General features: G+C 35.5%; 2 protein-coding genes across 6 annotated transcripts; one reads left to right on the plus strand and one right to left on the minus strand.

The window, feature by feature from the left end:
- Nucleotides 1–636: 636 nt before the first annotated feature.
- Nucleotides 637–9,858, plus strand: znf410 (zinc finger protein 410). Of its 3 annotated transcripts, none has more exons than XR_006924051.1 (12): nucleotides 637–755; nucleotides 1,779–1,880; nucleotides 1,955–2,008; nucleotides 2,115–2,247; nucleotides 2,391–2,561; nucleotides 2,783–2,974; nucleotides 3,134–3,293; nucleotides 3,686–3,867; nucleotides 4,289–4,378; nucleotides 9,194–9,313; nucleotides 9,438–9,636; nucleotides 9,725–9,858. XR_006924051.1 is itself a non-coding variant. In XM_046836377.1 (12 exons), exons 3-12 carry the CDS (start codon nucleotides 1,976–1,978, stop codon nucleotides 9,823–9,825), a joined length of 1,299 nt encoding a protein of 432 aa, XP_046692333.1. In that variant the 5' UTR covers nucleotides 637–755; nucleotides 1,779–1,880; nucleotides 1,955–1,975; the 3' UTR covers nucleotides 9,826–9,858. The 3 variants fall into 3 exon arrangements, 2 of the variants coding, with proteins under 2 accessions (XP_046692333.1, XP_046692334.1); XM_046836377.1 differs by having other exon boundaries at nucleotides 9,520–9,636; XM_046836378.1 differs by lacking the exon at nucleotides 637–755 and adding an exon at nucleotides 1,601–1,623 and having other exon boundaries at nucleotides 9,520–9,636.
- Nucleotides 9,859–12,150: 2,292 nt separating this feature from the next.
- Nucleotides 12,151–23,522, minus strand: entpd5b (ectonucleoside triphosphate diphosphohydrolase 5b). Of its 3 annotated transcripts, none has more exons than XM_046836379.1 (14): nucleotides 23,015–23,521; nucleotides 21,076–21,338; nucleotides 20,887–20,965; nucleotides 18,925–19,068; nucleotides 18,721–18,796; nucleotides 17,979–18,014; nucleotides 16,771–16,853; nucleotides 14,834–14,913; nucleotides 14,679–14,740; nucleotides 14,461–14,562; nucleotides 14,226–14,366; nucleotides 13,509–13,565; nucleotides 12,957–13,072; nucleotides 12,151–12,681 (listed from the first exon to the last, which is right to left on the minus strand). In XM_046836379.1, exons 3-14 carry the CDS (start codon nucleotides 20,938–20,940, stop codon nucleotides 12,598–12,600), a joined length of 1,035 nt encoding a protein of 344 aa, XP_046692335.1. In that variant the 5' UTR covers nucleotides 20,941–20,965; nucleotides 21,076–21,338; nucleotides 23,015–23,521; the 3' UTR covers nucleotides 12,151–12,597. The 3 variants fall into 3 exon arrangements, with proteins under 3 accessions (XP_046692335.1, XP_046692336.1, XP_046692337.1); XM_046836380.1 differs by lacking the exon at nucleotides 23,015–23,521 and adding an exon at nucleotides 21,648–21,755; XM_046836381.1 differs by lacking the exon at nucleotides 17,979–18,014 and having other exon boundaries at nucleotides 23,015–23,522.
- Nucleotides 23,523–24,482: the final 960 nt, after the last annotated feature.

The raw sequence follows: 24,482 nt of genomic DNA on the forward strand, positions 1-24,482 counted from the left end.
CCTGTCGTATGCTTTCTCTAAATCTACAAACACACAATGCAACTCCTTCTGACATTCTCTATACTTCTCCATTAACATTCTTAAAGCAAATAATGCGTCTGTGATGCTCTTCCTCAGCATGAAACAATACTGTTGCTCACAGATGGTCACCTCCGCAGAAAATAGAAAGAAAACATTATTGTGGGTAAGAGCATAAAAAATGTATGGCAATTCTATTCTGAAACAATTATTTGTCTTATAAATCTGTCCCAGTGTGATCAAACTCTTGATGTCACCCAAATGAGGATGGGTTCCCCTTTTGAGTCTGGTTCCTCTCAAGGTTTCTTCCTCATAACATCTAAGGGCGTTTTTCCTTGCCACAGTCGCCATGGCTGCTCATCAGGGATAAATGCACACCATTCACCTTGACTGTTGATTTCTGTAAAGCTGCTTTGAGACAATGTCTGTTGTGAAAAGCGGTATACAAATAAACTTGACTTGACTTGTTGGACAATCAATTATCTCAATTTCTATGTCCTCGCCTCACATATTTAACAGAGTTTTACCATATCTCATGCGTTGGATGGCATGAAAGCTGAGAGTCTAACATTTTACATATTTCACGATTCACATATGAGTCGGTTCTCACGATTCACTAAAGAGCCGACTCATTTGTAGGCGACACATCACTATTCGTATCGCAACCCGGAAGTACATGTTGGCACCGCTTTTTGTTTGAGATGTTGTTGTGTTCTGGGTTAACATGACGAATGGAGGTAGGGATTCTCTAATGCTAATTAGTTTCTTTCCCCTGTCACCAAATTGCAGAGCAGAGTTTGTGAATAAGGTGTAATTTTAAGATATAACCGGTAATATCACTAAACCCCGAGGTTAAATATCTCATCTAGCTAACAGGGAGCAGGTTAGCGCCTGACAGTGAGGAAAACGCAGACAGAAGTTTCGTTTTCTGTGGGATTTCCTGAGTTTGTTCTCATGTGTGTGCGTGCAAAGCGGTTTTGTTCCGATTAGTTATTTGGTCGCTTTTTTTTGTTGCTACAGATGAATAAAATTTAGTTTAAAACTTAATAGTTTGTTTATGTAAAACGGCTACATGTTGTGTATTTGAGTGTCAATGGCCGGAGGAGGAAAAGTGTCCGAACCACTTCCTCACACTGCTGCTGCTGCTGGTGTTGATGTTGGTGATGAGACAGGCAGGCAGGCAGGCAGACAGACAGACAGACAGGCAGACAGACAGACAGGCAGGCAGGCAGACAGACAGGCAGGCAGACAGACAGGCAGGCAGACAGAGGCATACATACATGCATGCATGCATAGATAGATACAGTAGATAGATATATACAGTAGATAGATAGATAGATAGATAGATAGATAGATAGATAGATAGATAGCTAGCTAGATCGATCTTTATTAATTCCAGAGGGAAATTGTAATGTTATAGCAACCAGTTCACAGACATACAACAACAGTACAAGCTACAAGAATTTGGAATCACAATAAGGTGAAATACATTAAAGATCAAAATGAGAGAAGAAAATGTATTATTTAAATAAAATTAAAAAGGTATACATTGTATAAAATAGTGCATTCAGGTGGGAGGACAGCACACTAAAGGGCATTAACGAGGTAAACATGCTGCTGCAAAAATAACAGTGTTTCTGTTTTAGTTCACAGTTTTATTCTTCCTCTCCCCGAGCACGATTTACTGCTCCTCTAAACTGTATTATTAGAGTGACAAATTGTTATTGATGGCTATTTAATATGTTTTTACTTTGATTCAGTTTTAGTCCTTTGGACGATTGACCAAAAGCCTTCCATAGCAGTGATGTGATGACCATTATCTGCTCTTTCTGATCCAGTCGTCTACGTGTACATTTTAGTGGGTGAGTTTGCATAATTTGTGCAATCTTCATAATCCAATTGGAATTGTTTAGATTTGCTCTCTTCTTCACTACAGAACAAACACAAGACTGAATCCATGCTTTCTGATGAGCTTGATTCCAAACCTGAGGTACTGAAGCATGTCTTATTTTTGTTCCAACTCACATTTATGTACTATTTGAAAGCCACTCTTTGCCACTTTTTGACCAAATTTATGTTTTTTTATCTTTATAAAGCTGCTGGTTGAGTTTGTGCAGAACGCCTCCATACCCTTGGGTCAGGGTTTGGAGGAATCGGATTCCAAAACCCAGTGTCTAACACTTCTTCCCTCCTCCGATAATTCTTTATGCAGCCAGTTAGACCTTCCAGGTATGCAGTGGTAGATGTTTTTGCATTGTTTAGGGAGGACTGTCATGAATATCGTGAATATTTTCTTCCTTTATTTATTTTGTGTTGTGTATCAGAGCATAATGAAACCATGCCTTTGATTATGTATGGTTATGTATGTCTAGAGAGTGCCCTTAGCCATGCAACCTCCCCGTCACTGTCAGATTTTGGACCAGAACAAAGCCCCCTGGTAGTGCAGCTCCAGTCTCACTCTCCAGCACCGACCCCACCTGCAATTCTGCAAGACTTCCAGCAACCAGACAGCACCTCATATGTTCTTCTCAACCTTGCCAAAGGTATCATTACATGTAAACTTTTCTTAATATCTGTATAGTTTTCATTACACCAAACTAAATTGTTTGCACTAAGATTCCTAAATTGTGATGAGTGCACTGACATTATATTTATTTTAGTACTGTACATTTTGGTATAAGGCCTGATTCAGAGGATCCATATATTCCATATATATTATGAGAATGACTTTCTCCCTCTCTGTTATCACCTGCTTTGTGTAAAGGGCTGGCAGCCTCGACAGAGCCCCTGGTGTTTGTGCAGGATGACGTGGATGAGGCAGAAGAGGAAATTTCAGCAGGGGAGTGTACAGACGGAAGTGCGCCATGGTACCTGCGGGTGCAAGAGCTTGCCCACGACAGCCTGATTGCTGCCACTCGGGCCGAGCTGGCAAAGGAAGCCAGGGCTAGTAGCAACAGTAATATCTTATTTCTTCAGACATGTATTTTAGCCTTTTAATTCTGATTTACAATGGTGTTTTTATTTTGTGTAGTATTTCTTTGGTAGTATTTATCCTGTAATATCGTTTTTCACATACAACCAATCGTTATATACCCCTTGCGTTGTTTTTGACCAGGTGACCTGCTACTTAGCTGCCAGTCAGAGGTGCCCAAAAAGGAGACTCCACCACGAAATACTCGTGCATCTGCAGAGAAGATTCTCAGGTGTCCTTATGAGAACTGCCAACGGACTTTTACCTATCCTGCTCATCTGAAATACCATCTGAAAACACATCGGTAGGTGGAAAAAGGAGTCTCAGAGACCAAAAACAGGCAAAAAAACCAAAACATTTTCCCTTTAAGTCTAGGGTACAAGGCTTGCTTCTACAATTTTGCATTGTAGCTGTACAGATAATGAGAGTAAGAGAAGCTTACAGCTGCCAGTTCAGTATTTCCTTGTTAATTTTTTCTCAAATCTGACTTTTATGACATTGTAGGTTTATGTGAAATTGAAAGCTACACATTTGGCCCAGGATGTTTAAAAAAAAGTGCATGTGTTCTCACTGTAATAAATTACTATTATAATAGCTATTATTTGGCCAACAATCCAGGGCTTTGTTACCACTAATTACTTTTGAGCTTTAACTTGATGCCATTGAGTGTATAATACTGTGTGTGTGGCACTTCAGGAATGACCGCACTTTCCGCTGTGGCGCTGAAGGCTGTGGGAAGAGCTTTTATGTACTGCAGAGACTGCAGGTCCACATGAGGACACACAACGGTGAGAAGCCGTTCATCTGTAACGAGAAGAACTGCGGCAAGAAGTTTACCACAGCTGGTAACCTGAAGAATCACAAACGTACACATACTGGTAAGCATGTTCATTATAAACACCAAATTCTGAGACATGGCTTCTATAAAATGTGCTTTGTAAAAGTCAAAAGCTTTTATCAGTGATATTTATGAATCTGTGTTTAAACTCAAGTACATGAAATATGAGTCGGGGAAAAACAACAACAATTTGACCCAGCACTGGAACCGTATCATCTAATTTGATTAACAAAATTTTGTTAAAATGTATGGAGTAAAGCAAATTGCGACAATTTATAACGCCTTCTTTTACTTTCCTTCAATTAACCGGTCTGTGTTCATCTACCAGTCCAGATTACTGTTTCATCCCCTATAGATTTCATGTAAATTATTCATGGTTAGTGCAAAGTGTTCTACTTCAATCGATTCACTTTTTAACACATTTTATGTGCCGTTTTTTCCCCTCTTTCCATGTGTGTCAGGGGAGAAGCCCTTCCTCTGTGAAGTAGACAACTGTGGGCGTTGTTTTGCAGAGTACTCAAGTCTCCGTAAACACATGTTGGTTCACTCTGGTGAGTTTTTAATACAAACACGCACACAGGTGCACCGTGTTCTGTAAGTTAGTTGAATTTTTGATTGCATTTTGCTTTGAGATTTTTATTCTAGAATAGTTTCTCATATGATCTTCTAATGTACAGTAGGGCAAAAAAGTATTTAGTCAGTCACCAATTGTGCAAGTTCTCCCACTTAAAAAGACAAGAGAGGCCTGTAATTTTCATCATAGGTACACTTCAAATATGAGAGACAAAATGAGAAAAAAATCACATTGATTTTTAAACAATTTATTTGCAAATTATGGTGGAAAATAAGTATTTATTAAGTTAATTAATAAGTTAATTTAATACTTTGTTATATACCCTTTTTTGGCAATGACAGAGATCAAAGGTTTTCTGTAAGTCTCCACAAGGTTTTTACACACTGTTACTGGTAGTTTGGCCCACTCCTCCATGCAGCTCTCCTCTAGACCAGTGATATTTTGGGGCTGTTGCTGGGCAACACGGATTTTTAAGTCCCTCCAAAGATTTTCTATGGGGTTGAGATCTGGAGACTGGCTAGGCCACTCTAGGACCTTGAAATGTTTCTTATGAAGCCACTCCTTTGTTGCCCGGGCGGTGTGTTTGAGATCATTGTCATGCTGAAAGACCCAGCCATGTTTCATCTTCTATGCCTTTGCTGATGGAAGGAGGTTTTCACTCAAAATCTCACGATACATAGCCCCATTCATTCTTTTCTTTGTAGAAAAACAGCCCCAAAGCATGATGTTTCCACCCCCATGCTTCACAGTAGGCATGGTGTTCTTTGGATGCAACTCAGCATTCTTTCTCCTCCAAACACAACAAGTTGAGTTTGTACCAAAAAGTTATATTTTTATTTCATCTGACCATATGACATTCTCCCAATCCTCTTCTGGATCATCCAAATGCTCTCTAGCAAACTTACATTTACATTACATTTACATTACATTTACATTACATTTACATTACATTTACATTACATTTACATTACATTTACATTACATTTACATTACATTTACATTACATTTACATTACATTTACATTACATTTACATTACATTTACATTACATTTACATTACATTTACATTACATTTACATTACATTTACATTACATTTACATTACATTTACATTACATTTACATTACATTTACATTACATTTACATTACATTTACATTACATTTACATTACATTTACATTACATTTACATTACATTTACATTACATTTACATTACATTTACATTACATTTACATTACATTTACATTACATTTACATTACATTTACATTACATTTACATTACATTTACATTACATTTACATTACATTTACATTACATTTACATTACATTTACATTACATTTACATTACATTTACATTACATTTACATTACATTTACATTACATTTACATTACATTTACATTACATTTACATTACATTTACATTACATTTACATTACATTTACATTACATTTACATTACATTTACATTACATTTACATTACATTTACATTACATTTACATTACATTTACATTACATTTACATTACATTTACATTACATTTACATTACATTTACATTACATTTACATTACATTTACATTACATTTACATTACATTTACATTACATTTACATTACATTTACATTACATTTACATTACATTTACATTACATTTACATTACATTTACATTACATTTACATTACATTTACATTACATTTACATTACATTTACATTACATTTACATTACATTTACATTACATTTACATTACATTTACATTACATTTACATTACATTTACATTACATTTACATTACATTTACATTACATTTACATTACATTTACATTACATTTACATTACATTTACATTACATTTACATTACATTTACATTACATTTACATTACATTTACATTACATTTACATTACATTTACATTACATTTACATTACATTTACATTACATTTACATTACATTTACATTACATTTACATTACATTTACATTACATTTACATTACATTTACATTACATTTACATTACATTTACATTACATTTACATTACATTTACATTACATTTACATTACATTTACATTACATTTACATTACATTTACATTACATTTACATTACATTTACATTACATTTACATTACATTTACATTACATTTACATTACATTTACATTACATTTACATTACATTTACATTACATTTACATTACATTTACATTACATTTACATTACATTTACATTACATTTACATTACATTTACATTACATTTACATTACATTTACATTACATTTACATTACATTTACATTACATTTACATTACATTTACATTACATTTACATTACATTTACATTACATTTACATTACATTTACATTACATTTACATTACATTTACATTACATTTACATTACATTTACATTACATTTACATTACATTTACATTACATTTACATTACATTTACATTACATTTACATTACATTTACATTACATTTACATTACATTTACATTACATTTACATTACATTTACATTACATTTACATTACATTTACATTACATTTACATTACATTTACATTACATTTACATTACATTTACATTACATTTACATTACATTTACATTACATTTACATTACATTTACATTACATTTACATTACATTTACATTACATTTACATTACATTTACATTACATTTACATTACATTTACATTACATTTACATTACATTTACATTACATTTACATTACATTTACATTACATTTACATTACATTTACATTACATTTACATTACATTTACATTACATTTACATTACATTTACATTACATTTACATTACATTTACATTACATTTACATTATCATTTATTTTATTGCTATTTTACAGCTTTTAACAGTTTTCCCTCACAAGCATATTTATTTATTTATTTATTTATTTAAACAGATGAAGGCAAAAAAAAAAAAGAAAATCACTGCACCCAGCAAATGAACTGGTTAGAATTTGGAATTGACCAATCAGGGTCAAATATTGAATATCCTTCAATATGTTCCTTCCTGTTTGTGGTAAAGAGATGTTACTAACATGGTCACGTTCAGGACTTCAAGGCCTATTTTAATTTGGTTAGAGATGGTTAACTTTTATAAAAAAAATTTACTGGATGTTTTCCTAATTTAAGAATTGTTTTTGTATATAAATGAGTAAAAGGAAAGACTGGTCTTGGTAGTGGAGGCATCTCTCAGCTATGCCACTGGCATCACAGTCTATTTTGTTTCTCTTTTGATGTCAGTAATGTTTGTGTCCTTAAAAACTGCCTTTCTTGGCATTATGTTTTTTTTTTCAGGGCACAGCAGGTTTTTTTGTTTGCTGTAAAAGTATGTGGCTGCATTGAGTTACTGAGTTTAGCCATGTTTTTTTTTTCTAATCAGACTGAGATGGGGGTGAAGCGAAGGGGCGTTAGAAAAAGAAAAACAAACAAAAGAAATTGCAGATTTGAACACAAGCAGTTTTTGTCTGTTAAACCGGTTTTCCCAGCCACATAATACACTTTTGTCGAGGGCAAGGTTTAACAATTATTTTTGTCACGTTGCAGCTTTAATGCATGGCCAAGTTTGAGTTGCTGTCTTACCCGGCCTCTTACACACATTATTACACAGAATAAGCTATATACATGTTCTAGGTATTGCATTTCAATGCCTATTGGTTTCTTTTACTTTATGCACATTCCACAACTTCAACAAAGCATTTACAGATACTGCATGGCATCACAGAATTCTCATACATAAGGGGAAATTAATGCTTTTTAAGCAAAATGTAAATGATTACCTTTTTACTTTTTTTTGGTAGAGACACCGAGTAATTTTTTAAACCTTTAAAGAGACTACATATATATACACACACACACACACACACACACACACACACACAAACAAATAGCATATTGGTAGAAGTTTGCGGACCTGGTAATAAGTACGGTATGTGCTTTTTGAGAATCGCATTCCACATTTATTCCCAATTTGGCCTTATAACACCCTCCACTGTTCTGGGAAGATGATTTAGATATTGGACATAAAGTCAGGTACTGATGTAGGTGAGGAGACCTGGGGAAAGGTCTGTTGTCCCAATACTTTTGTCCATTGGGTGTTTTTCCATATACAGTGGTGTAAAAAAGTGTTTTTCCCCTTCCTGATTTCTTTTTTTTTTTTTTGCATGTTTGTCACACTTTATTGTTTCAGATCATCAAACTAATTTAAATATTAGTAAAAGATAAGTAAACACAACATGCAGTTATATAGATTTTCATATATACATAAAACCACGTAACCACTGAGTTAAACAAAAAAAAATAATAAACGGACGCCACCCCAAAAATTTACATTTTACTTCATTTTATAAATAATAATTATATTTTTATTAATAAACTTCATGATCTCAACATAAAACGCCATAAAAACAATTCCCTATAAGTTTTTTGGTCTATCGTGCTATACGTGAGAGACCGGGCAAATCAGCCACACTAATTGGTTATGTGGCAAATGCAATTCCGTGATAAACCGGGACTCGAGATTTGAACTCGAGATTTTGTGTGTGTGTGTGTGTGTGTGTGTGTGTGTGTGTGTGTGTGTGTGTGTGTGTGTGTGTATAATATATAATTTTTTTTTGTTTGTTTGTTTGTTTTGTATGTGTGTGTATGTATGTGTAGGTAGTTTATGTTCAGGGCCTTGAATCTGAGAAGCTGGAATTCCATATTAAATCTGATCTCACTACACGCGATACCTGCAATAATCTAATCTTCGGACTTGCCTTACGATTAATAACCTTGCTTTTGCATTATCAGGGGAGAAGCCCCATCAGTGCTCCATATGTGGGAAACTGTTCTCTCAGAGCGGCAGCAGAAACGTTCACATGAGGAAACGACACGGAGAGGACTCACTCGCACATGAAAGCAGAGAAACAGGTAATAAGATATGTGAGCAATATAATTACTATAAGAGTCTGTAGTCTTCATAGCAGTTACACCAGACTACGGCAGATATCTGCTCCACATATTTGCTGCACTTCGCTAATCTGCTTGAGTGCAGGTGAATTGCAGAAGAAGAAAAGAAATGTTAGGCTGGAGGTCTTTTCACTTTATCAGACGTGGTCCTGGGTTGTGATTGACAGGCGAGGCGCTGACTCATAGCAGCTTGCTAGAGGCTGATGGTGTCACCACTGACTCCATGGTAACTATGACGACTGTGGAGCCAGTTAATCTTCATCATGCGATGCTGAGGGCACAAGGTACGCCTTGTCCATCTGAATATACTTCGCCTTCTAGTAGTTTGATAAAATAACTATTACCTTTCAGCTTTTTCGTTTTGTATTGCAGGTCCTGCAGATCCCATAGTGGTTCTGTCTCCACCTCATGACTTGGTCAACATTACAGCTGGAGCGCACAGTTATGGGGAGGATGTGGTGGCATTGCTCTAGTAGTATTTGTAAATAAAATAATTATTGACAGTTGCATTCATGACATTATTTGGTGTAATCTGCTGCTTTATGGTCTAGAGAAAGAGAGTAAAAGCTGCACTTTGGTCACCTGTTTTTTTTAATGACTTTCAGCACATATAAGTAGAAACATCTACATGAAATGCAGTTTTTGTTATAGAAGGTAAAGCAAATGTTTTCTCTCCAGTTGTTACACGAGGCTAAATCAGTATAGACACAGCAGAGTAGATGCATTACTGGCTAGATACAAAAGTATGACCAGACAAGCATCGTCACAGGAAAATGCGTGTGGCATTTAGTGGTGCAAATGAATTCATGATGACTAAAGCCACTAGATGTTTCACAAAATGTTAAACGTTTGTGTGATGTTAGAAATTCACTGTGTAAAAAAAAAAAAAAAACTTGAAAGATTTTGATACACTTGTCATAACCTCTGCTGTAGCTACTTGACTGATATGGCTGTTGAATTGCTGGCCTGTCAAAGTTTTTCTTACAGTGCAAGTGCAGCTCTCTTCAGCGCAGAATCTTAATGTAGCCGTGTTCTTTTAGATGCAGCACAGAGATTCCACAATTTAACATTGTTAAGGAAACGGCAATATTTTTTATTAATGTCTAAATTAAATTTCCAAATGCAGCATTTTATTATAGCCCATAAACAGCAGTAAATATCACCTCCACTGGCAACAGATAGTAGTTTTTCAGATAAACATTTCAGTCTTACGGAATTAGGGCTGTAACTCGACAAGCTACTTGTGTGACAGGAAAGAAAAAAGTTTCGGAATTAAAAATGTGAGATAGACAATTTTTTTAAGAGGTCAAACACCAATGGTATGCACTTCTAATTCAGTCTATGTTGTCTATGGTAACCCATAGGTAAATCTGGTTAAAGGTTATAAGACTTTTGCACACTATTTGGATCATAAAGAACATCCTGGTCAGAGTTGGGCCCAATTTCATTGTATTCTGTTTTTAATATACAGTAATCCCCCGAAAAACCGTAATAAATGGACGCCATGCTTTTATGTATACAGTACTCTTCTGTATTAACATTACTTCATTTTAGAATGAATAATTATATTTTTATTAATAAATTTAAGTATTTCAACATAAAACTCCATAAAAACCAATTCTCTCTAAGTTTTTTTGGTCTGTCGTGCTATCCATGAGAGACTGGGAAAATCAGACAAACTAATCAGTTATGTGGCAAATGCAATTCCACGATAAAGCGGGAGCACGAGATACGAATTGCGGTAAAGCGGGAGATTACTGTATTCTAATACTATTCTGAATTTTGTTAAAACCTCTTGCTTTTTTAAATAATTGTGTACATCTTCACAGTAAACAGCAAAGTTTATCACCAGAATCCAAAAGGTTTTCCAATGAAGTCGTAAATGACTTAAGTGAAGCTGTATCTCAACAACAGATTTGTTTACCGACCCCGAACTTGGCTGATATCTTCACGTTCGGCAGCCACGCAAGATGAGTAGCAATCACCACCACCACAGGTCACTGCAGTAGTGGTGAGTTTATATTAGTTAGAACATATCTTTGTGTGTCTGGGATGTAAAATAAATCAACAAAAAAGCTGAATTTCCATGTGGCACATGTACTTACAGGTATGTAAACTGGTTTAAGCCCACCCTCACAAATGTTGACGTGATGTAAAGTTCTAAGATAGTGACGCCTCCCACATTTATTATAAAACCACTCAAAAGGCCCTACATCTAAAATCTCTGGTAGCTCAGTTGCCTGGATATTTGTGTTTAGGATCAAGTCTTGTGGCAGGGGTACAAAATGAAAGATAAACCCTCTTTTTAAAAGGTTGCTTAGTTGTGTAGGGCCTGTCTCTGAGCGTTATGGTTCGAGTCCTGTCTCTGGTTCTGTAAGTGTGGTAAGTAAGGTGCTTTTAATGAAAAATAAACCATCTATAAAAAGAAGCAAGAACATCAGCTCTAAAGGCTTAGTGGGTTAAATGTCTACACTTATTTCTGGTGTGAACCTCAGTTCAAGGCCTTTCCTGCTGAGCAGTGGGTGCTGGACTCAAGTGGAAGTCAGATTTGTCTAATCTGGGCTTCTGGAAGGTAAAAGAAGGGGATATGCTTTATATTTTACTATGCTAGAATATGCTAGAATTAAAAAAAAAAGACTGATTCCTTATTCCTTACCAAAGGCTCAAATCTATTACAGCTCAATCACAGCTTGGATTCGAACCTCTGATCACCGCTAGTACACACACACACACACACACACACAAAATCCTGCTCGGCTTTGACTTTACACACAAAGATAAGTGTCTTAAAAAAAAAGTCAAATGTATGACATTTATTGAGTTCTCAACACAGTCCCACGTGACAAAGCTGAAAAACACCAGTGGCAGATTACACTATTAAAGCGTGTACTACATGTGTAATCACATTTTTATTATTATTACCATTGTTTCAGATAAGTAACAGCATGCCAGCTGTAACAGCAATAATAGCACCTGTACATACAAGACCACTACAATTTCCTAAGGCTGAAGAAATGAAAATCTATAGGAGGTATGACAGGCCAGAATCGAGAATCATTAAAGAATATAATTTCATTTTGTCGAAAAAGTCTGCAAAAGTGAAAATACAAAAAAACCCTAAAATATACGATTCCTATATATGAAAAGGCACAAAAGCCTCACATAAAACTTTTATTGTTATTGTAGGAAGCAAAATTTAGCTACAATAGTCAGGTGACTCAGTAGACAGGATTCTTGGCTTTTCCTTAGACAATGCTAAAGTGTTGAAAGTAGCTGAGGGTTGCTCCCAAAGCCCAGCTGGCTTCCACATTGTGCAGCTTTTTTGTCAACTATTAATAAAAAAAAAAACACACACACAAAGGAACAAGTGATGAGTCGTTGGTGTTATATTATAAAAATGTAAAAATAACTAACATTGATAATAGAAATAACTTTGCTTTAACTATATTACGTGTCTGTCTGAAATCCTGAACAACACTTCTATTCTTTGTAACATTTAAATCATATTTCAAGAAAAGCATGTTTTAAATATTAGTCATTGTCTGTTAAATTGCAATGATATTGGCAACCTGGATTTCACTGAATGTTCCTGACATAACATTACCTCCAGGACAGTTTCCTCCTCAAAACCATAACCAGACTTTAGAAGACAGGTTATGTATGTAAGATCCATACACAGGAAGGGATAATCAGGATTATACATGGACACTTTGTTGCACACTATAAAAGAAACAAAAGAGAAAAGCATATATAAAAAAGCACTTGCATTTTTTTTAGAATGCTGAGGGGAAATATAAGTAACGTCTCTCAGGAGTGACTAATTGTTCAGACAGTTTTGTTACTGCTTAAATACAGCTGCTGCACTTCTCGGTGATTTCTTAACACTTATTATTTGATCTGAGCTGATCATGAGTTTTGCTTAGACAACGTTTGTATGCCAATTAAAATAGAAAATTAAAGTCAAATAAATAAAACACCATCTATGTAAAGATTTGTTTTGGCATCCTAATTCCTAGCCTTCATAGTTATTACTACACTATTCAGCAAGTCCCTTTTCAATTAGCTTTAATAGAAGTTGACTTTTAAAATGAACCATAGAACAATTTTTAAAACCCCCAACAGCAGTAAAATGAATTGAGACACCCTAATCGCTCACCCTCTTTAGCTCTTTTCCTGAAATCCCGGACCCGCACAGCCCCGCCATGTGCTTCATCTGTAACAGATGGATAAAAGCGTTCTCGCCGTTAGCGCTTGATGAGGTACTCAGGGGAACTCAAACTGCAAATTTTCATACAAATTGGCAATATAACCATGTTAAATGGAGTATGATGATCAAGACGTATAATATAAACATTTATTAGCCATTTCTATAATTTAGCAAAGAATTCAGCTAATACAGTTAATCGTTATTTTACAATTATTCACCTGGCAGATTTTGTATCTAACTGTACGGGCTAAAACACAGTAACTGTGAAAGGCTTTCTCAATGTGAAATGCTCAAAGTAGAGTCTTTAGCAGGGATAAACTCACAATTCATGTTGACATTGCTACTATTACTCCATTTAGCTGTACTCTTACTGCCTTAGTAAGCAGAGCTACCCTTCCCCCATTCTCCCCTATTTTCACCTGCCCCATTCACTGGAGATACACCTTCCCCAATCAACCCCTGCACCATTTACTGGAGTTAATCCTGCCCCATTCAACTGAGCTTCCATTGACTTATTAACCTGACCAAACTTTGCCCCATTCATCTCAGTTACCACTGCCCCATCTATCTAAACTGCCCAATAATTAAATTTCTGAAAATAATAAAAATGTATGGTGTTCCTTAAATGGGGAATGTCCTGTAACACAGTATAACTAAATATCTCACCAACAAGGCCGGCCTCAACAGCATGGTCAAAGTAGTAAGAGAAGGCATAGATCCAGCTGTCTTCCAGTTCTTCTGGCTCCTGTATGACACCTTTCACAACCTTGAACATTTCTTTGTAACAGCTCTTGTACCCAGTAGGACCTTGAACGTGAAGAGTAGGGCGACAGATCCTGGATTTCGTTATAAAATATCAGGGAGTATTTTTTGGGTATGATTTGAAATGAATGTGTTTTACCTCCTGGCTTTCCACTGACTTTGTAGATTAAACCTCCAAAGCTCATTTTCCCTTTGTAATTCTTAGGCAAGCAGGAGCTCTGGAAAACCTTCCCTTCTGGAGCTGGAACAATATTACAAAATAGTACAAATGGTACCCAATGGTCACTACCTCACATTGTCTCATCTACCGGTATAAAAACAGTGTATAAGCCCAAAGATCCCACTTCCCTGCTGCACCTTTTGAGCCCAAAGCACCGATAGCAGCAAGTTGAGCAGCTTTGATTCCATTCCCGGAATAACTACGAATGGCAGTGAAATAGACTTTATTAAAACCACATTATTTCATATTTTACAACATTTCCAGAAAGCAAGACAATTTTTTATGTAGTTACCTGTGGGTGTACAATTTATACGTTGTGTTAAATATACTGAATCTTGCGGTGTAATCGGCAGGAAATCTCTCAGTTGTTTTCTATGAATTAAAATGAAAGCGGTAATTGTTTACTTGAAGGAGGGAAAAACTCTTTTATACATTAGTTCAAACTAAGAATGAATGTTAAGATTTTTGGCAAAAAATGACCAATTGTTCTTTTAACTTGACTTAGCGAGTGGAAGTAGATCTCAAAGAATCCACTCACTTTATAGCATGTCACATTGATTTGATCATTCCAGTTAAAGATGCTTTCGGTGAAACTGGCACACCTTCTTACTTTTCATTTCCAACTGACATGTTTTCAGATTTTTTTATCAAAAGATATATTCCTGATCCTGAGTATCCACAAGATCCTGATCCACATGCTCCTAACTATCATGTACCATATTACTCAGACATTACTATACCTGTAGCAACTTTTTGAAACCTGAACACCAAAAGGTTAGTGAGCCAAAACGAATTGTTCTATAATAACATCTTGAACAACAAACTATGCATGAAGGCACACTCACTTTTGGAAGGAAGGTGATTTGAGTTGATCCTCCACCCAAATCCAAAATCCCTACTGACTTTTTTGTGTTGGGGAAAAGCTGACCTGAAAGAAAATGTACTTGATTCTTATTTAAAAAGTGAGGCATAATGTAATAAAAAGAAAAACTAATTACAGTTTCAAAGTAAAACACCATTTAATACAATAATAAAATAAAATACTTACTTCAAATGACATTTGTATTTTTTAGTTTTGAACTGGCCATTTTATTTTAGTGTTCAGAGAGTAGCATCCATTTATTTGATTCAATTATTTACTTCCAATCAGTAGCAACTAAATGGAAATTCACCCTACACTGGATGCCAGTCCACATCAAGGCACCATGAAAAACATGCACTTGTACCTTAATACATTTTAGCATAACCAGTCCTATGCATTCCAGTGCTCAAATTCAACCAACTGAGATACAATCAGCATTGATGGCTCAGTGGGTTAAATGTTTATACTTGTCTCTGGTGTGACGTAGGTCCCGATGAGCAGTAGATGCTGGACTTTAATGGAATTCAAGTCTATAAAGCTGAAGATTAATTAATTTTTTTAATTAATATAATTTAATGCTATCCATTCTGTGGCAAGTTTTATTCTAGCAAAATGGTGTCAAATCTTTTTAATTTGATTGTTCAGGTGTGGATTAATTTTATATTACATTATGGCACAAAGAGTCGTTCTAGCTGTAACAAGAACAGGTTTATATGATGCACTAATCCTAATACATTAGCGTTTCTGTAGTAACAGCTTACACAGAGGGACGTGCGTGGTGTACGCATCAGATGATCCAAGACTAAAGTGTTGTATAACAAAGCAGTTTTATGTTGGAAAATGATGATATTTATGGAAGGGGGGTCTCAAGTGTGTAAATGTGTAATGGTATGTAATGACGTAAAGGTTGCGGTGCACGTAAGAAATTCGTTTTTATTATTCTTATAATGTAAGTGATAATTTAGAAACACTAGCTAGCATTTTATGGCATCAATTTCATATATTATTTTTGTATAACAGCACAGTCGGAAGTGTGTTATTCCTATTTTTACATAAAATCTTTGTTGTATGTCACATTGATTTGATCATTCCAGTTAAAGATGCTTTCGGTGAAACTGGCACACCTTCTTACTTTTCATTTCCAACTGACATGTTTTCAGATTTTTTTATCAAAAGATATATTCCTGATCCTGAGTATCCACAAGATCCTGATCCACATGCTCCTAACTATCATGTGCCATATTACTCAGACATTACTATACCTGTAGCAACTTTTTGAAACTGGAACACCAAAAGGTTAGTGAGCCAAAACGAATTGTTCTATAATAACATCTTGAACAACAAACTATGCATGAAGGCACACTCACTTTTGGAAGGAAGGTGATTTGAGTTGATCCTCCACCCAAATCCAAAATCCCTACTGACTTTTTTGTGTTGGGGAAAAGCTGACCTGAAAGAAAATGTACTTGATTCTTATTTAAAAAGTGAGGCATAATGTAATAAAAAGAAAAACTAATTACAGTTTCAAAGTAAAACACCATTTAATACAATAATAAAATAAAATACTTACTTCAAATGACATTTGTATTTTTTAGTTTTGAACTGGCCATTTTATTTTAGTGTTCAGAGAGTAGCATCCATTTATTTGATTCAATTATTTACTTCCAATCAGTAGCAACTAAATGGAAATTCACCCTACACTGGATGCCAGTCCACATCAAGGCACCATGAAAAACATGCACTTGTACCTTAATACATTTTAGCATAACCAGTCCTATGCATTCCAGTGCTCAAATTCAACCAACTGAGATACAATCAGCATTGATGGCTCAGTGGGTTAAATGTTTATACTTGTCTCTGGTGTGACGTAGGTCCCGATGAGCAGTAGATGCTGGACTTTAATGGAATTCAAGTCTATAAAGCTGAAGATTAATTAATTTTTTTAATGAATATAATTTAATGCTATTCATTCTGTGGCAAGTTTTATTCTAGCAAAATGGTGTCAAATCTTTTTAATTTGATTGTTCAGGTGTGGATTAATTTTATATTACATTATGGCACAAAGAGTCGTTCTAGCTGTAACAAGAACAGGTTTATATGATGCACTAATCCTAATACATTAGCGTTTCTGTAGTAACAGCTTACACAGAGGGACGTGCGTGGTGTACGCATCAGATGATCCAAGACTAAAGTGTTGTATAACAAAGCAGTTTTATGTTGGAAAATGATGATATTTATGGAAGGGGGGTCTCAAGTGTGTAAATGTGTAATGGTATGTAATGACGTAAAGGTTGCGGTGCACGTAAGAAATTCGTTTTTATTATTCTTATAATGTAAGTGATAATTTAGAAACACTAGCTAGCATTTTATGGCATCAATTTCATATATTATTTTTGTATAACAGCACAGTCGGAAGTGTGTTATTCCCTATTTTTACATAAAATCTTTGTTGTATTTTGTCTCATTTGATGAAGATCAATGTGATATGTAAAAAATGGCCACTTTTGCTGCGATTGCTCTGAAGTTTGATTACAGTGAACAGTAAGGGTTTTGGAGTCTACAGAAAGAAAGCTACCTGTCAAAAAGTTTACAGTCACCCAGGCCAAAACTCCTGCAAAAAAAGAGGAAAGATGTTTCATGTTAATTTGTGCTTTAATTGTTATCTATATTTCACATCCTGCTACGAGAGAGATGAGTTGTTTACCTGACTTGCTTTACTTATTAAATCACACTATATGTCATCTGTGTAGATGTCATGTGTTCTGGCCACAGAAACCACAGCTTACTATGCCAGTTTACATAATAGCAGTGTTGCAACCAGACAATGTTCAATAACTTTAATAGTTATTTTCAAACTGCTCTCCAAACAATAATATACCGCAATTCAGATAATCCAAACCTGAGACATGTATTCATGACATCAATGCTGATGTTCAGGATTTATCCATGAGCAAAGCCTGTTGTAACAATTTAATTAGATGCTCAAGTTTGTTTTGCTGACAAAACCTTTCTAATCAGTCATCTACAACACACATTTAAACTCTAACAGCTAATCTGTTTGGGTCAAGTCAAGAAGCTTTTATTGTCATTTTAACCAGATATAGCTGACGCAGCACACAGTGAAACGAAATAACGTTCCTCTTGTGCAACCTGGTGTAAACAGTGCAGACAACACCAGACAGTGTGGGACAAATACACAAAACACAAAATAGCGCCGCCAGTAAACCTGTTGTATATTACACACTGCGGTGTGTAAAAGAGAAGTGAATACAGGAGTGAAGATTGTAAACAAAATGTTGTGCAAAGAGTTAACATACCTTCACTTGTTCCATCCATTATGCTTACACTATCAGCAGGCACATAGAATGGAGAGTCATCAAACACATCTTCAACCTGATAGAAAACACAGAGTACAAGATGGTGGAAAAAACACAGTCTCAGTCCCTTTTATTCAAAGTCAGAAGAACAGATAGAACCACAGTGCATTAACCGATAAGTACAGCACAGCGTTCCTTCTTTACCTCCTGTAAAAGAGCATGAGCTTTGTCAAGCGGCAGCATCCTCAGTCCTGCTGTAGCCTTCAGCATCACTGGGGTTCGTTCCCACTCCACACGAGGCACTGTGCTTTTCGCAACCTCCAGCAACTTCTTCACCGAGGCCCTGGCCTTCACACATACAGACACACAGACACACCTGATAGGTACTTTTTTTTTTTTTTTGGTAAAAGACGTTTATATTTATAAATAGGCTTTTCCACTACTAACGCAATCATTCCAGTCATTCCCCAAAACTCATATGCATGACGGCCGTTGCTCAGTGAAGGTCATCTATGAGTGACTCACATCTACCAACATCCTTACACCAGAAATAAACAGGACGGCAGTCACTTATGAACAGTCACTTATAGACTCACAAAAACACACCTACACGTTATAAGAAGTGAAGTACAGAAGCTGACTAATCTTTAGAGACTTGGGCTTCATAACTCACCATCACTTACAATAAATAAAATGATGTTAAATGTAAATGTGAAATGATCACAAATCACAACCTACAAAAAAGTGCGCTGCCTTTACTAGTCATGTTTTAATTAACTGTAAAATGCTGTGAGAAGTTTATTTGTTGCCAGTCAAAGGAGTTCATAAAGCCTATAAAGTAATACATATATATATATATATATATATATATATATATATATATATATATATGTGTGTGTGTGTGTGTGTGTGTGTGTGTGTGTGTGTGTGTGTGTGTGTGTGTGTGTGTGTGTGTGTGTGTGTGTGTGTATAAATAAATGTATTTTTCTGTTGTATACAATAACATTTGTTAATTCTGTTTTTAATGAATCTTTGCAAAATAATTTGAAAGAGCTGTAAAGAACAGTAAAACCAGAAAATCCCTAACTATACCAGATCAAGAAAACTACTGTTGCTTTAAAAATCAGCCACTGAGTAGCTGAAGAACAGACCAGGGAACCCAATATTACTATAAGAAATTGTGTACCTCAGGCCGAGAGTCATGCAACTGGCTTCAAATATATGTGGTGGTCTTGGAAAAACCAATTGAATACGAATACCGACAGAATAAAAAACTTGGGCTGTGACAAAATTAAGGTTCGTGTGTCTAAACCAGATTTAAAGATTTTAATAAAAACTCGAGCCTGCCTATGATTTTTTTTCCAGAGCTCACAACAAATGCATCTACAAATACAGGCTAAAAATAGTTAGACATTTTTTTTCATGCTCATATTTATTTATTTGTTTTTCACAATTGTATTTATTAGCTGTTAAATGAAATGCAACCGAATCAATTTATAGCCTTTGCTTTAGGCAGTCTGTTGGTGTCTTTCATTAAAATTTTAATCAAATCTTTAAATGATATTTACTCCTTTATTTCCAATTTTGTGGTAAACAGATTTTATTATGCTTTATACTACAGTATGGTTGATTACTTTCATTTCAATTGGTCAAAAGGTGTGCCTTATTTCTGCATAACAGTACAGGTATGATTTGGCTGTAATTGAAAAGGTTAATATTAATGCATGTATATTATTGTTTTTAACAGCTCGAACACAGTGACTTGTACAGCGGACACTCCGTGTAACTAATAATAAATGAACGCTCGGACTGCTGCTATAAAGCAGGTGAAGAGTGGAGTTAACTTGCAGATCCAAAATCCAAAAGATTAAATACATTAAACATTGACATTTTTGCCAAATTGGTGTGAAATAAACAGAACAATATACTTCAGACTGTGCTGTTTTACAAATATTTTTTTGTCGGGGAATTTTCCACTTTGTGCTGAATCACCCCACAGGTGTGTATTATTTTTGTGCGACAGCACACACTGCATTATTTCTTTTATAACTGCTTAAGACTGCAAAAGAAACATTTTGGTTCATTCACCTGAAACTTTCACTTCACTAACCTGACAGAGTAGAAAAAACAAGTCAACAAAGCTCATAACATCAAGGGTTTACTTACTTTTTCTGGCATGTCTGCATAGGCAGAGAGTCCAGGCTTCACAGACTGGAACATTTCATTATCTAAAATGGGAGTTGGTCTACAAAGCCAACAGAACAAAACAAACCATTAAAAAAACATATGACAGTTTAGAATTAATATTCTCTTACAGTCCAGCTAATATACAAAGAAAACTGATAAACTTCTCACTCGGCTTATTTTGAACGAAGGTGTAGATATGGATCCGTGTTCCAGTGCTCCCAGCATCACACATGATTCCATAGAAAATTTGGCTAGCGTTGGCACGATGAGTAACAGAGGGCAAAACCTTTTTAATGCCTGCCACAAGATCCAGTCCACTGCCCACATAGCCCTGGGACTCTGAAACCCTCACCAAGAGCCATAGAAGGAGCAATTGAAGCACACGAGACATGCTCGCCAAAATCCTTCAGCAAACTCTCTTTCTAGGGAAGCTTTTAGAAAGAAAATAGAGCAGTCAAGCACACGGGGTATAATGCTGCTTATAGAAGAACACAAAGTCACGCCCACAAAGGTGTCACTGAGTATTATGTAATCAAACACAGAAACACACAGAGCATCTCTACTAAGAATTTAGTTTAGTAGAGCAATGGTTAATTGGTGAAACATTTAATTGACTGATTTAAAACTAATTTAGGTTAGACATCTGACAATTTAACATTAGGGCTCTAACAAATAGCAAAAATACAAGATGACGACCATTGAGTTCTGAAAAATAATTCATTTTGTGTTTTTTAATTTACCAAACAGTATGTGTTAGGAAGTTTTACTATCTGGCTCGAAGGATCAAATGTTAGGAAGTTTACTATCTGGCTCGAAGGACCAAATGTGAGGAAGGATCGCTATCTGGCTCAGTGTTCTGGCCTTTTTAGCACTCAGTCGAAGGTGATACACTGTGATGTCACAGAGGTAACTTATCATGAATGGTAAACTGTGAATCTTCCTCTAACGGTGAAGCGTGAAAATACAACTGAAGGGGAATGCTTTCCTACACTGTTAGAAAAGTCACACTTTATGAACAAAAGCATTTGGACACCACACTTTCCAGCCATTCTGTTTGTGGTTCTTAACTAAACTGTTACCACAAACACAATTGTATAGGATGTCTTTGGGTGCGGTAGCATTAAAATTTCCCTTAACTTGAACTAGCAGACAAACTTATTTCAGCATGGCAATGCCCCAATGCACAAAGTGAGCTGCATGAGGATATGGTTTACATGGTTTGGATCCTGCTATAGAGACTCAATCCTATTAAACACCTTTGGAATGAATTGGAATGCTGACTGAATCGCAGGTCTCCTCACCCTACATCAATACATGACTTTATTAATGTCCTTGTGGATGAATGAGCACAAATCTCCACAACCACAATACAAAATCTGGTGCAATATCTCTCCAGAAGAGTAGAGGTTATTAGAACAGCAAATGGGGACTGAACGTGGAAAGAGATGTTCAAAAAGCACATATGAATCTTAGTCAGGTGTCCACAAACTATAGTGTATAAACCATTGAGTATAACCAACAAACATGATTTTATTGCCAATTACATTTTATTTAACATTCAAAAAAAGTGGGTTTTTCCTGAAGAGGAACAACTCTGATGTGGAATGAAGGGACAAACTGAATCATACTAATAGACACATCAACTTCCTTTATTATATTTTTAACTGGTAAAAAAACAGTCTGCATCATTTTTTTCATACATTTATTTTATTGCTTTATAACTTTCAAAAGTATGACATTATTTATCCAGCTAACTTGTTTGAAGCAAGTTAAACCGGGTAATGACTATAAAATTAATTAATGACAGATACAGTAAAGATTTTAAACATTATGTACAACTTTAAGATTCATTCTGATTTATGAATAATGAGGGACATGCCCTTAACGCATAGCTGTGTTTCTAGTGTGTTTACTGGTAAGAAGGAACTGTTTGTTACTTTGCATTTGAAGTAGTTTTATTTTTCAGAGAGAGATGATGATGATGATGATGCTACTAATGGAATTCAATTCAATTCAATTCTATTCTATTCTATATATTGATGAGATAACCCTGTGCATATGAAGAAGTGGGAAAAGTGAATACTTCACTGTGTTTTTGTGCACTTACCCGTGTGTAATCCTCATAATCTGTGAAACAATGATGTAGACATGTGCACTTGACTTGACCCCGAGATGTCCCGGGCATGGCGTCTCGCGTCTCCCGGCTCGCGCAGCATTTCCGGTTTAATTTGCAAACACTTAAGACACAAACTATCGACACGGAAACTCTCCTAAGAAGTGTGTATCGCACTGGTTGACAAGAACTCGATCCAAACTGGATTATATGTCATCCGAAACCATGAACAAGGAGTGGTTTATAAATGTCGTGTTGTATTACACTGACCAAAACATCATGGGTCTGTGTACTGCAGTTTATTGACTATAAACATTATCAAGCGCAACTATGACATGGAGAGCTCGGGCATCATTACAAGCCGCTCTTTTCTAATATACGACACGTTGCCGTCTACAATCCCGGTAATAAGATAGAAGTGGCTGACTCCGTGTGTTCGTGGATAATTTTAGCGCCACAGACACACAAAACCGACACCGAAAACTCCGCCCACTCATCGCTTTGATTGACAGTTACAGCTGAACGCGATAACAAGCGTAACCCCGCCCACTCATCCAGCCCAATCTACTGTAATCATTCCTTATTTCGGTTATTATATATTATTGGTTTACTATGAACACATGTTTACCTTACTAATGGATGGTGTTTTGTAATTTCAATAAAAAAATAACGATTTGATAAACAACAACGAATAAGTCGACGAAAACATGGCGTCTAAAAAAACCCAATGGACTTATGGGAAATGATGTTCACGAGTCATGTCAATTCAAATAGGCTTTTATTGTCATTCCAACTATATACAGAACAGCACACAGTGCAATGGAGCTTTTACATAAAACAACATAAATTAACACAAAGTAACAAAACACAAAACTATACACAACTAATGGGGTTGCAAAATGAACAACAGGAGACACTGAGACACTGCACCAGTAGTGGTGTCTTAGTGTAAATGTATTTATATTGTACATGTAAACGTGTAAACGTGTGTGTGAGTCCCGTCCCTTCCTGCTGAGGGTTATAAAATATTCTTCCTTTCTCCTGTCTTCTCCTGTTCCCTTCTCCCTCTTCAAAAAAAAAAAATAAAAAAAAAAATAAATAAATAAATAAATAAATAAATATCAGTTTTTGCTTGTAGTGTATCATCGTTTATATCCAGTAAATGTTTTATCTTGGTCAGGGTCATGGTAGATACAGATACATTTCCCAAGAACACTTGCTGAATAGAGGAAATAACAACACCCTGGTTGGATGAACTGTAGCACCCGAGAGACAACAGAGTAAAAGTGTGTGGTGCTCAGGATCAACAGATTTATCCAGCCAGGGTGTATTTATTCCTTTTATTTGCTCCCGGATTCAAACCTAAGGGTAATTTAGCAAAGCCAGTCCACCTATTGACAATTTTTATTTGTTCAAAAAAAAAAAAAAAAAAAGAATTGTGAGGAACCTTGGAGCTGTGAGG

Source organism: Silurus meridionalis, chromosome 23 (assembly GCF_014805685.1).
Source record: "Silurus meridionalis isolate SWU-2019-XX chromosome 23, ASM1480568v1, whole genome shotgun sequence".
Lineage (NCBI taxonomy): Eukaryota > Metazoa > Chordata > Actinopteri > Siluriformes > Siluridae > Silurus > Silurus meridionalis.